We start from the raw sequence: 14657 nt of genomic DNA on the forward strand, positions 1-14657 counted from the left end.
ACTTCAGGAAAAAAAAAGGCGACGTGGGAAACGAAGCTATTTTTTGTTTCATTTATAAAATGAACGTTTAAAATCTGTCTGTAAACAATGATAAACAACACAAGCCAACAAAGTTGGAAAAACATGTTCACCCGTGTTTGTGTCATCAGAACATCTCAAAATTGATAGAACAGAATTTTAAGAAAATTTACAGTTAAATTTATCAAGTGTCTTCATCGAAATGGTAAACATCTGGGTGATATCTGATTCGAGTTGATGGTTTGTGGCCACAGAAACCTTCACAACTCTCGGCCAATTTCACGTAAAAGTTAATAATTTCCAGGGGGCCATGCAATGAATGTATCTCCTAACTTTTAGCATATTCTGCTCTCCCGTTCTGGAGATGTTCGGCTTACACACACACACACACACACACACACACACACACACACACACACACACACACAAATGCACGGGCAGTTCCATGCATTAAAAGATAGAAAAGTTAAATAGTCACTAATAATTTTCATCAATGTTGCCCAGCCTGTACTTTAGCGACTTTATAATTGCAATTATGTAATAAAAACTATTTTGACGATTCATTTAAGTATTACAAAATTATATTGCCCTTGCAGACTTTAAATATCCTCTAAATCTCACAATTAGGCTATATTTTTAAGTATAAAATTTCATTAATAAACTTCTGGCAACAATGTCACACTATTAATCAATTCTTTCAGCCTGTCTAATCCTGTGTAAGATCGCCATGTCAATACAGCTTATCAATACTGATTGTAATTTTTCAAATCGTGTGTGTTCTCTACATTATTATTAGTATCTATGAATTCTTAAAAAAATATCTGAACAGTGCGTAATTCCACTGGATATTATTAATTTATGCATGGGCCTTTACATTCCCTTGTTAAATTTTGTTCACCCCATCGGTCTATGTGGAACCTCGGGTCCAGTTTTCGATAGCAAACACAACATACAACTAGTATAAGTTTCCCATTACCTCGACATTCGAAACAATCTTTATGGTCTTGTTTCGAGTAGGTCTAGTATCAAATGACAAATTACTGATATGAGTCCTATCTAAACCAACATATATGTAAATTACGGAAGACCTAGCAGAACCTAGAACCCATGTTCAAGCGAATTATGACACTAGGCCTAGTTATTTTCGTGACAAACAATGCATATTTTCCAAACATCTGTTCAAGTAACCTGATCCAAAGCATCTGTAGGTCATAAAAATTGAAATACAGTAAATGTATTCTTCTAATCACGCCCTGCCCTTGCACGTAGCCTACATTCCTTACCTTGCTGTTGGGTGATATACAGCTAGGCCTAAAGGACACCATTTTCTCTTGTCTCATCCCCAATCCTAGTAATCTGCTCTTTCAGCCAAAGTTTGTCGAGGTGTTTAACAGTGGAAGCGATGGCTAAAGAGTCGTTTTACACCTTGCACATAAAATTTATCGCTTAAGTTCTGCGGGGGTACATATTACAAACACGGCAGCCAATGTTAAACTGGAACAGTTTGCGAAAGCGGGAAGTCTCACATCACCTTTCAATTTTGGCCAATGTCCAAGAACTTAAGGAACAAAGGGTTTCACAAAAATAACAATGGTCTTGCGCATAAATAACTTTTTATTCACTTAATCCGTATATCTTTTATAAAAAAAAAATGCCATCATTCTACCAATTCTGATATTAAATTAAATGTCAGCTAGAATTTCAGTTAGCCTAGAGCATTACCTAAATTTTAGACAATATGTGAGGGAGGTGCGAAATAATGGGCAGGAAGACAAGTACTGCTAATTTATCGATTGTTGTTAGTTGTTTTAGATTTAGCTGGCCTTGTGCCAGCACGGGCTCTTGCTCCCAGAGCAGCCCGTAAAAATTTATCGAAGAAGCGAGCTGCTTATAAAGCGGGATGCGGGCGTCTGCGTACTTCGCAGAGATCCCGACTACAGAGATTTACAGGTGACATGAGGTCAAACTAATTCTCTACAAAAACAGGACAGGTCCATACAGAAGACATAGTGATCAATAATGTCTGATACATAACGTAAATACTTCGTTACATGTACATAAAGCATGATCATTCGGAAAGACAATAAAATACACAATTTACAATTATAGTGATATATGTTCTGGCCGACCCCAGGTCGATGTGAAGGCACCGCAGAAAACGGGGTGTTCACTACAGAGAACGCGTTGAGCTGGGACTTTACAATACTCTCCCCCCGCCCCCGGCGCCCCCCCCCCACCAAGACGTGGGTAACGTCTGATCACAGCAGGTATCTGCTGGGGCGACGAAGGGGGCCCCGCTTTCCCGATGTCAACTGGAGAGGGTGGTCGCCTTCCCCGGCGCCCTCTGGAGCTGTCTGTTGGGGTGCCTTACTGTCTGGTTTCTGGGTTTTCCGGGGACGCCCACGCCGTTTTCCTGCTGTCCGAGGGGTTGCCACATCCTCCGGGAAGCTTTGGGGACCGCCTCCAACGTCCTCCTCCAGGAATGCAGGTTTGAGACGGTCTGATTACAAGTTCAGATAAAAATACACAAAAAAACTACAGAGTTAAGAAATATTTGAGGAGCACTGGGGTTCGACCTACCATGGTAAGAGATGAACAGAAACTAAAAGAATGTACACAAAAACAAGTTAAGAAAGGTACAAGGGCATGGAGGTGGATTGGGTGTTCAACTGCGGAAAAAATTGTTTGATCAAAAGACTCTCGAGGATCAATATTCCACTTGGGCTGGAGTTTTGACCCACAATAACGAAATCGTCATATTTAATGGGAACTTTACATTTTTTGCTACGTTCACAGTATGGAAACTAACTCCCTTGTGGCAGTCTCTGCGAACCTACCTAAGTTCCCAGACTACATCTGGGACAAGAATATTTGTATACTACACCAGAGGACATGAGGGGGCATAAACGATCTTTACATCGAAACAGGGAGCCAATTGTGAGTGGATTAATAGGAATAAGTTTGACATTTAATGCACCTAAGTATCTGTGTACAATGTTAGTGAATTCAATTCTAAAGGAATCATCGTGCAAATATGGGAATCGGGCATCAAAAGGGAAGCTTAGAACATTAATTTTATTAGCTCTAGTGCAAAACTTTATTAAGAATCTTGTAAATAATGCTGTTGACGAGCTTGGTAGGAAAGCAGTTATCGGTAAAGTATGATAAAGGAAAGGTAATTTCCTTATGAAAAACAGACCATTTCATTTTAATTAGTGTATAAATTATTTTGGACAACTTGCAAATTCATATAATTATATTGGTCATTATTTATTGTATACAGAACCCTGAGGATGCATTCAGCTGAATGCGAAAAGCGTCGGAATAAATTGTAATACTTCGCCATGTTTGTTCCTGCTCCTGCTCCCTGTGTACATACATACATATGCTCCCTGTGTACATACATACATACACATACACACACACACACACACATGGTTGTTTCTTCAAAAGCAGACGCAATTCACAAGTGGAAATTACTTTTTATATTCTCTGATATACGGCAGAGGGTGACCAGCCCGGTTTCCACCTCCTGGAGGTCCGCCCCACCCCCCCGGGAAATCACTTTTGGCCAAATAACTGACTGTTCAACCAAGAGTGCTTCTGAAGAAGCATGGTGGGCAGCCTTTGGGTGACCAGCTGCTTGCCAAAAGTGTTTCTCCAAGTGGGACAAATGTTGGTGGGACACTTGCCCCCCACCCTTGGCGAAACACTTTTGGCCAAACAGCTGACTATTCACCCAAGTGTGCTTGTGGAGAATCATGGTGGGCAGCCCTTGGGTGATCAGCTGCTTGCCAAAAGTGTTTCTCCAATGGGGGCCAAATGTTGGTAAGGGCCGCCTTTGGTTGGTCCATCAGGGGGGTCATCGCGTGGGGTGCAGGTACCAGCGTTTAGGTGCACGCGGGAGGGGGTTGCATGAGGGAGACGTCTGCCTCCGAGAAGTTCGCGGTAATTTGTACGTGGTTGGGAATGTCCGCGTCCATGCTCCTTCCGTGCTCTCACTTCGAGTGTGAGGGAACACTCGCGCCAATACACACTTGGGAGCGTGCCGAGTGGGTCCACTAATGACACTGGTGACCTGCCGACGAGGGTCGGTAAATGCCCAAACGTTTTGTTAGAGCGCCGTATTTGGTCCGTTAGGGGTGTGGGTCGGGTTCATTGGGTCAAAACTTAGTCGCCGTTTGGGTCCATTAATGGCTTCCAGGAACCACTCCGGGGGTCACCACTGTGAGAGAGGTGCGCAATAATGAGCAGGAAGACAAGTACTGCTAATTTTTTGATGAAGCGAGCTGCTTATAAAGCGGGATGCGGACATCTGCGTACTGTACTTCGCAGAGACCACGGGTACAAAGGTTTACAGGTGACCTGAGGTCAAACTAATTCTCTACAAAAACAAGACAGGTCCATACAGAAGGCATAGTGATCAATAATGTCTGATACATAACGTAAACACTTTGTTACATGTACATAAAGTATGATCATTCGGAAAGACAATAAAATATACAATTTACAATTAAGGTGACAATATATGTTCTGGCCGACCCCAGGTCAGTGTGAAGGCACCACAGAAAACGGGATGTTCACTACAGAGAACGTGCTGAGTTGGGACTTTACAAATAGCCTGTAGACCAGGAAGCACACTTAACCTACAGTGAGATATGACTATTTAATTCTGCCTGTCTAAATTAATATCCCTGCTTTTCTGTATGTATGGGGAGTTTGTCTTGACATCATGGGTCTGACCAAAAAACGTGGTCATTGAAGGGGCGAAGGATGTGTGGCTCTTCATGTGGGTGGGTGGATGGATCCTCACCGTTTCTGTTTGTTCTGAAGGGATAGGTCCTGCAGCCCTGCTTTGACCTTCAAAGGAGTGCAGGGACAATTTTCCTTCACAGTGGAAGTGGCTTAGCAAGAAATGAGGGAAAGCAAAGAGGGCATTTGCTGGTGTCTTTGGTTGTTGGGGGATGTTCCTAGTTCATCCAGAACTCCTGATATGCTGCCTCTACTAGTTTGATTTTTGATCACGAGTAAGGAAGATCGTAGAAGGAAGTGGGAGCAACACCTACCCTCAGTTGCATTTGTATAGGCCTACTGTGGAGGTTCGTCTCTTAGAGATTTTGGACACTGGGAAAAAGTCCCCAATTCTACTCATTCATTTTCCCCCTCTAGCTTAGTAAGAGGGAAATAAAACTGTTACTTGTGCTAAATTCAGATGTGACTGCAGACTTCCTGCACTTCAACAGCCAGCCCTTTGTAATCTCCAAAGCCTCAGGAGGTTGCACCATCATCAGTCTTGCCCCTCTCAACCAGTAGTGTAGCTACAGACTCCCCTTTAGTATGCCACTCAGTTTGAGACGGAGACTTCTGACTTGACAGCAATCTGAAATATATGTACAGAATTGTAGGACCTAAGTTATCATTCCACAATAAAATACCCACACTTCTTGTGGCAGGGCAACGTCTTGCAATACAAGGCCTGTTGTTCTGGCATAGTTATGACCCCAAGTCTTCATAGGTCTTAACCCCAGTTATTATCTGGGCTCACAGGAGGGGCATTAGAATGTGAGGAACCTGAACAACTGGATGAATATGGCTTCTTCAATAGTAGTTTTGTAATTACCTCCACAGCCTCACCAGCCTGTATTTGTAACTGGGCTTAATAAGGATATCAGCCAATCAGATTCAGTGCCATCCAAGGCAGACATTCATTTAGGAACGTAGCTTGAGTATGACCTACTGTGGACAGTACCCAGAGAAACACCATCAGTTATTTTCTTAGCCTCCCAGCACAGTTGTGGTTGGAACTCATTGGTCATGCATCATCCAACTGAGTGCTCACTGGTCAACATCCTGTTATTTGAGGGACCAACCAGTCACAATTTTTTTATAGGTTTGTCAGACCTGGGGTTTTATTTTTGGGCACCTTACAGTACCAATCAACTTATAGTAAATTTTAAATTGGCAATATGTATTGATTCCTATTTTTTTTAATCCAACGATAGCTTCAAGTCAGGTTTTACTAAGCAGCAGATGAAGATTTGAGTTATCAATGCATCTTTCCTGGCATCATAATTTCTGGGAACCTCACCGATATGCCTTAACTTTTTTTTTTTAACATTACCACCCCACAACTAGTTTACTTAAATAAAGCTCCCATTCTCCATTATCAACTTAGATTAAGTAAGCCTTATGCCAGGACAGATTCTTGCCCTTGGGCAACTTGGCAACCCATGACCAGTCCTCTTGAACTTCCTACCTTTATGCATGAACCTCTGATTTTTCCATTTTCATCTAAGTACTTTCTCCATTACATTGTTTCTTCTCCTTCGTTAAGTTGGTCAGAATTAAATAGCTCTCAACTGCTGTATTTGGTTCTCTCATTCCTATTTCCCCTTGGGATCTGCCTCTGGGCCTCCTCCCTCTTCATAAACAGTAACTATCCTTAATCCTGCCTGTCCTATACCCAACCCTGAATTTTTTCATTCAGTTACAATCTACAGACATTTACTTCCTGCTGCATAATATGTTTTGTGATTCCATCTTCAACTTTAATCCCCGTAGGGGGTAGTACCATTAGTGCACCTTATGCAGTGCACTGCAGGCATTAGTTAAGGTTTTTTGCAGTGTCCCTAGCAGCAACCTCTTTAATTCCTTTTACTGTACCTTTGTTCATGTTCTTTTTCTTCTATCTTACTTTCCACCCTCTCCTAACAACAGATTCATAGTGCAACTGCAACATTTTCCTCTTGTTACACCTTTCCAACCTTTTTACTGTCAATATCCATTTAATGGCGAAGACCTCATAAGTCCCAGTTTGGCCTTTGGCCTCAATTCTATATTCTGTTCTATTCAAACAAATTTTTCTCTGTACCACCACATCTTCCCATCATATCCCCTAGCCCTTTCACTGTTCCAATATACTCAGTAAGGTCTCTTGCCATTAGTAAATCCTCAGATTGATTTTCTATCTTATGCTTCTCCAAAAAAGTTGGGCTTACTTAATGGAAAGGGGCCAGTTGTTACTGGAATTACAAACCACCTTTATAAATTTGTATGCTAAGTACATAGGTACTTCTGCTACAATAGGATAAATGATAACTTAATTTGGAATTTATTTTATAATTTTACATACAAATATTTAAAATGTGCATGCATTCAAACAAAACCTTACTTTTTCATTTTCTTTTTCTTTCTTTCTTTATCTTTAGTTTCTCTCTTTTTCTTTGTTTCTTTTTCTTCAGAAACTTTAACTGCTTCTGCTTCTGTTTTTTCATCCTTTGGACCTTCTACAGCTTTATTTTTCTGTTTCTCATCTTTATCAACTTGCTTACTTGCCTTTTCTAATGGAGGCACAGAAAAACCAGGAATGACTGGTTCTACAAGCCTGCACACAACACGCTGATGTTGGACATCTGAAGCATCAACACTTGCTTGAACTCTGAGTTCATCAAATGGACGAATGACGAGTTCTCCACACTGGACATAAAGTTCCTGTAAAGAAAAATTAAAATCACTGATTACTAATATGAAAGACAATGTACACAAGACATCAGAAAGTGCTATATGATGATTTAATAAAATATAATGGCACATTACATTGCATAAAACATCTAAGCAGTACAGAAGTCAGAACACGCAACATCCGAAACCAAAGTTGTGAATCCAATTTATAAATTAAAAGTCAATTATACTGGTTGTATTGTTGTGAGAAATGGATGGAATGATATATTTAGAAATATTTCCTGTGCTTTTCTGTTATATTATACAGAAATGGAGACAAATGCAAACTCCCTTGTTAACTCAATTTCACCATGTCGGAGGGTACTGTTAACAGTATGCTTTCATGGTGCACTATGGAAAGTGCTAATGGTTCTTGGCAGCATCACAGTACTGGGTTACTTCAGTTCTCCATTTTCTGTTCTAAATGTTAATCTCTGAAGTGACTCATTTTACACTTACTGTCATGTCCCAGCTTAAGATTTTTATCATCTTATTACTGATATGTGAGTGAGCAATTATTAGTTTTTACTTATCTTCTCCTCCCAAGACTCCTCCACGAGAACTTTCTTAACTAAGAAACCTAGCATCTCTGGCACTCCTAAGGCACCTAAGAGGGCCAGATTCAACAGTGCCAAGAGCAGGGTTTTGCTTGTAGACTTGGATGAGAAATCTCTGGAGCATCTGGTTATATGACAATTTAAAGATAGACTCCCCATCTCAGCCACCTCCTTTACCCAGGGTCATCTTTGGAGATGGAGATCTATGAGAGGTGTTGTAGGGAAAGACTGGCCCTGTTGAACTGGCAAGAGCTTTACCAGTGCCCTGTTGGTCAATGGTTCACCTTTTACAGAGGATGTTGCTAGGATCTGCCATTTCATCCTTTCCCTTGGACACACTCCTGTCCTTTACATTCACTACAGTCTTTTCTATTTGGCAAATGTCATGGTGCTAGAGGGAAGTGGCATTTAAGGACCTCTCTGGCTTACTAACAGTTGCAGACCTTTGCATGCTCAGGATCTCTGACCCTTTAGACACTAATCTGACTGCTCCCTGAGGCTACCATAGCTGCAATTTTCAACTTGGATACTTTGACATCCTCCAATCTGTCCCATGACCTTGAAATTCCCATTGACCTACTTATTAGCACCACAGATTTTACATCCCATGACATCAGCAGTTGTACTAAAACCAGAGAAGACTTTCTTACTCTCCTCACCACATCAAGATGCCTCACAACCTTGTAGTTTTTTCTAGTGGCCATGGGCAGTTCCTAGAGAAATCACAGGGCCTAGACAGTGAAAAATAAGTCTCCTGTACAAATCTGCAGTATCACCTCCGGTGGTTGCCTGCTTTTAGAAGTTTTACTAGGCTTGGAAAGACACTGGATTGGAGTCTTGGGTCCTTGATGTCCTTCAAGGCTACAGTCTTCCCTTTCTATATGCAGGATCACAACTGCAAACTAGACTTGTTACCTACGAGTCTAATCCATCCAACTGTAACAAGATATATACCCTTGACGAGGCATTTTCCTCTATGTTGCTGAAGGGAGCCATCAAAAAAGCACTGCTGGGAAAGTTAAGGTTCTATAGTCATCTTAACCCTGTCCCAATAACTATGGGAGTTTGGAGACTAATCACAGACTAAAGCCACCTCAACAAGTGTCTTTGTCTGAGCACAAAAAAAGATTTCTTTGCTTCTCTAGACATGAGGAACACTTACTTTCACGAATGAGTTAAACCAGTCAGGAAAATATATTCTTTTGGGTCAAATTAAAATTAAAATCACAAAATTCACAAATCTAGAATGAAATTTCAAAACTAAGCACCATGCAAATAGTTAAACAAACTAAATTGCTAATGACAAGTGGCGAACTATTAAATAAGAAAGAACCATATGACATGAAAAAATAAAAAAAACATGTAGCCATAACTAACAGAAGATTAATGGCTTATATGATTATGAATCATAGAATTTAGTTTGAAGAATGCCATGACAAACCTCATTTCACCTGTCAAACACTCTTACAGCCCAAACTTTAAAGGGTTCACACTTATGAATTTCCTCTTTTCTAGTCACATTCCAAGTCAGTATAATGTTGCTTGTCGTACCTTTTCAAAAAATCAATCTTTGTGAGTACACTTGAAAATAAAAACCAGCATGTAAAATATGATGAATAACAGTTCTGACATAAAAGCAAGGCATACATATTACAGAATTGTATTAACCCTTAAACGCCGACTGGACGTATCATACGTCGACTAAAATTGTCTGTTGGGTGCCGAGTGGAAGTACCGTACGTTGACTACAAAAAATTTCAACCTTCGGTCAACTTTGACTCAACCGAAATGGTCGAAAAATGCAATTGTAAGCTAAAACTCTTACATTATAGTAATATTCAATCATTTACCTTCATTTTGCAACAAATTGGAAGTCTCTAGCACAATATTTCGATTTATGGTGAATTTTTGAAAAAAACTTTTTCCTTACGCCCGCGCAGTAACTCGGCCGAAAATTTCAGAAATTCTTTTGTCATTTTGTCATAATTTTTGCACTGTCTTATATTAGCCGTTACATAAAGTTTTATATATGAAAATGTGTGCAATTTCATGTAAAATACAGCAAAATAAAACCCATGGTTGTAGCTTTTATCAGTTTGGAAATATTTTCATATAAACCACGATAACTGCCAAAATTTCAACCTTCGGTCAACTTTGACTTGACCGAAATGGTAAAAAAACGCAATTGTAAACTAAATCTCTTACATTCTAGTAATATTCAATCATTTACCTTCATTTTGCAATAAATTGGAAGTCTCTAGCACAATATTTCGATTTATGGTGAATTTTTGAAAAAACTTTTTCCTTACGTCCGCGCCAGAAATTCTTTAGTCACGTTGTCGTAATGTTTGCACCGTTTTATATTAGTCGTTACATAAAGTTTTATATATGGAAATGTGTGCAATTTCATGTAGAATACAACAGAAAATAACTCATGGTTGTAGCTTTTATCAGTTTTGAAATATTTTCATATAAATCACGATAACTGCCAAAATTTCAACCTTCGGTCAACTTTAACTCGACCGAAATGGTAAAAAAACGCAATTATAAGCTAAAACTCTTACATTCTTGTAATATTCAATAATGTACCTTCATTTTGCAACAAATTGGAAGTCTCTAGCAAAATATTTCGATTTATGGTGAATTTCTGGAAAAAAAAAAAAAACTTTTTCCTTATGTCTGCGAGCGGTAACTCGGCCGAACATCTCAGAAATTCTTTAGTCACGTTGTCATAATGTTTGCATTGTTTTACATTAGTCATTACATAAACTTTTATATATGAAAATGAGCGCAATTTCATGTAGAATACAACAGAAAATAGCTCATGGTTGTAGCTTTTATCAGTTTTGAAATATTTTCACATAAATCACGATAACTGCCAAAATTTCAACCTTCGTCAACTTTAACTCGACCGAAATGGTCGAAAAAATGCAATTGTAAGCTAAAACTCTTACATTCTAGTAATATTCATCATTTACCTTCATTTTGCAATAAATTGGAAGTCTCTAGCACAATATTTCGATTTATGGTGAATTTTTGAAAAAACATTTTCCTTACGTCTCTTGCGCGTAACTCGCCAAACATCTCAGAAATTCTTTACACGTTGTCGTAATGTTTGCACCATTTTATATTAGTCGTTACGTAAACTTTTATATATAAAAATGTGCGCAATTTCATGTACAATACAACAGAAAATAACTCATGGTTGTAGCTTTTATCAGTTTTGAAATATTTTCATATAAATCACGATAAATAGAAAAAATTCGACTTTCAACTTTAATGGTCGAAAAAAACTGCAATTGTAAGCTAAAACACTTACAGTCTAGTAATATTCAATCAATTAGCTTCATTTTTCAACAAACGGAAGTCTCTAGCACAATATTTCGATTTATGGTGAATTTTTGAAAAAACATTTTTTACGTCCAGCGTTACAAAATCATGCATCATTTTGTGATAATATTTTCTCTGTGTTGCTTTGATCGTTTTACAATTTGTTATATACCAAAATCATCGCAAATTAGGGTACAATACAAAGAAAAAAAAATAACCTGTTAGCTTTAACCGTTTTGCTCACAGCGCGATTTGTATAAAATTATATATGAAAATTTTTTTTGCGATGTCATATATTTCAATATTTATATATGATAATGATATTTTTTCATTTCTGATGGTTGCATACTAAACTTCAGGCAATGACAAAAAAAGGAGCCAAAAATGAACTCTTAATCTTAAAAACTAAGCGTGCTGTGATTTTTTTAAAAAACTTTTTTTCCGCTTCGGCGCTAACTCCCGAACGCCGCCGGCATACGGGAGACGTTTTCGTAAATAGAGGCTCGGCGTTAGAGGGTTAACAGCCCAAGACCATCCTGAACATAATTCATTCCCTCCTGAAAATAATTCATTTCCTGCATCCATGAAAAGTCTAATGTACAGATAATGAAAACAAATTGCTCACCTTTTCATTAAATTCAAATTCTGGTGCAGGCACCTCATCAACATCCATGGCATCTTGTTTCGGTGTCTGTTTCTCCTCTTTCCTTTTGTGTCGGTTATCTAAATACAAAGTCAACTGCTGACCAATTGTAGGTACTAAAACTTGGATAGCATTCTTATGCAGGAATAACACGTAAGCCATAAATTCTGACACTTTTCCCTTCAAAGAGGCCTGAAATTGCATGTAAAAATAAACATCAATTTTACATAAATTTGAAAATTTAAAATTGCACTTATTTAGCTAAATGAAAACGTAGTCACGATGCAGAAATATCACTTTCTGAAACATTGTATTTGCATGTGATTTAAAGCTATTTTCACAAAGGTCATTTAGGAATACAATCAATCTTCTTACAATAGCTGTAATTTCTGATGAGCCTCTACCCGCATACTGAGCCATTTTATGCCGGTAGTTGATGTGCTGGCTCAAATCAGACAGTTTCTTAGGATCAAGAAGTTCTGGGTATGTACGTTCAGCCTCTATGATGACTGCTAATAGTCTGTGCACAATGATGTCTGCATATCTGAAAATAATATATTTCTTATACTGTATGTAAAGTGAAAATTTACATGATCACTATAAGTATAAAACAAAAAGCAGAAGCCAATTGACAAATTTTTCATACCTTTTACAAAATACAAAAAAAATACAAATCATCCATATAGTCTACAAAACAAGTTCTTTGATCTGGCTAAAATTCTTTATAGTGCTGGTCTGGTTGCAGGTTAAAATCCATTATGAACATACAACTTTCCCAACCACATATAACTATAATGGTACCTTAACAATAGTTAATATAAATTTTATGATCCACCCTGCATTTTACTAAGTCTGTGGTAGAAGCAAACCTATACTGTTTGAATATATCGTCACTACCAAGTCGAAGTGGCCTATCTCAGTTTTTTCACTTCTCAGGAGAGCCATCTAAAGTTTTTGAGCTAATGTTTCTGTTAACTGCTCGTTTAATCCCAAAGGTAGTAAAAATAAACTTGGCATAGAGTTTTTCAAAAGAATGTAGTTTGCCTTAGGTGTAATATAATTACAAAATTTCTACTCTTTCTTATGCTTAGGGAGGGTTGAAATAGATACGCCCTTTCGTCTTTTACGAATAGTTTTTAAATTTCAAAACACTTTAGTTACGCCTCATTTGTATCCTTTAATCTGTTAAGAGAAGGATCTGAATTTACAGAAAATATTAGTTATGAAAAAGATCTGTATCTTTTTTCTTATGAAGATCCCCTTCCTTACCCTTTACGTTGTCGTAGAAAGCATTATTTTGATTACTTCATCATTGAGGTTGTTTTTTTATTGGTTTTATTTGTTTGTCTGTTTGTTCATTCACGACATGGAAATTGAACTTATTTTTACTACTTTTTTCAGAGATATTTTGGAAATGACTCGGGGAAATTATTGCTTGGGTAAACATTTCATGATGCTAGAGAATAATATGCAAAAAGCTAAGTCATTATGGATGTAATAAAAAACAATAATAGATAATTCATACTCACTGACAACACTTATTAAAACACTTCCTTGATCTACACACGATAAAATCTATAAAAGCTGTACATATATTCTTTTTAAAGATTGTTTTTGGTGCATAAGTGCTGTGAAAAACTTACTGGTTTACTGTGGCAAAGATTTAAAGAAATTTACCTCTGACAACTGGTATGGCAGTATTACAAAGTGACATCAAAGTTTCATTCTTCTCCTTAGAGATCTTGGGAGGTTCAGTGTAGAGTTTACAGAGTTTATGAAGCAGTAAATTGTTTGGGTTACACTGCATTCACTACTTTAATGTTATAGATCTGAAGTGCATTTAGGTGACTAGTCTTGAAGAAAATTTTACCCAAAGAACTCTTTTGCACCATTATTTCTCTCATTTCTGTCCAATTAACAGAATTTCCTCGGTCGTCTATTCTCATGGATAGTATACGAAGATTTCTGCCCTTGTCTTAAAATTGAGAAAACCAGGAATCTGGACTGGATAAACAAAATAAGGATTTTTTTTCCTTGCTAGTCAAAAAATGGGTATTAATTTAGAAATCACATAAAGGTCACCAACATTGTCAAGGGCAGTGCTAATGGCACTGTGTGCAGAGTCACCTTTGTTTTGGCTGTGATAGGCCTCGAAGAAAATTAGGTGCATCTTTTCAATACCTCTCAGCCTGCCTACTGAATGCAAGAACATGGCCTTGATTACAGAATTTTTATTTTGTCCAGGACACCCATCCGCAAACAGTTTTACAGTTTTGACCCCAGCAGCATCCAGTTTATCAAAGTAAATACTTAAGCAGGTGCCAACTTCAGTGGATCCTCGGTTTCCTTGTCCTTCATGCCAAATAAAACAATGGAAAGCCTTACTTTGCAAGTTATAGATAGTAAGATTATAGTTAGCCAATCGCATCCTATAATAAAGAATGTTATCATTTGTCCTTGGGAGGTACTAAATAACCTGCTGGAGGTCAAATGTTGCTGCAGTGAGAAAAGAATCAGTATCATGTTTAGCTCTATCTTTCTTTCTCCTTAAAGTTTCCTTCTCTTTTATGTGTTCTTGAAATTGGTCTTGAAGTTCTGTTTTCTTTTCA

General features: G+C 38.1%; 1 protein-coding gene across 1 annotated transcript in view; it reads right to left on the minus strand.

Moving 5' to 3' along the window:
- Window positions 1-7121: 7121 nt before the first annotated feature.
- LOC136828395 (exosome complex exonuclease RRP44-like) overlaps window positions 7122-14657 on the minus strand; it is a 60045-nt gene continuing 52509 nt past the window's right edge. The window contains exons 17-19 of the mRNA XM_067086419.1: window positions 12424-12592; window positions 12031-12240; window positions 7122-7509 (exon numbers count right to left, since the gene is read on the minus strand). Of these exons, the coding sequence (XP_066942520.1) occupies window positions 7186-7509; window positions 12031-12240; window positions 12424-12592 (703 nt within the window). The 3' untranslated portion in view covers window positions 7122-7185. The remainder of the gene's footprint in view (window positions 7510-12030; window positions 12241-12423; window positions 12593-14657) is intronic.

This window comes from Macrobrachium rosenbergii, chromosome 42, assembly GCF_040412425.1.
Source record: "Macrobrachium rosenbergii isolate ZJJX-2024 chromosome 42, ASM4041242v1, whole genome shotgun sequence".
NCBI classification, from domain to species: Eukaryota; Metazoa; Arthropoda; class Malacostraca; order Decapoda; family Palaemonidae; genus Macrobrachium; species Macrobrachium rosenbergii.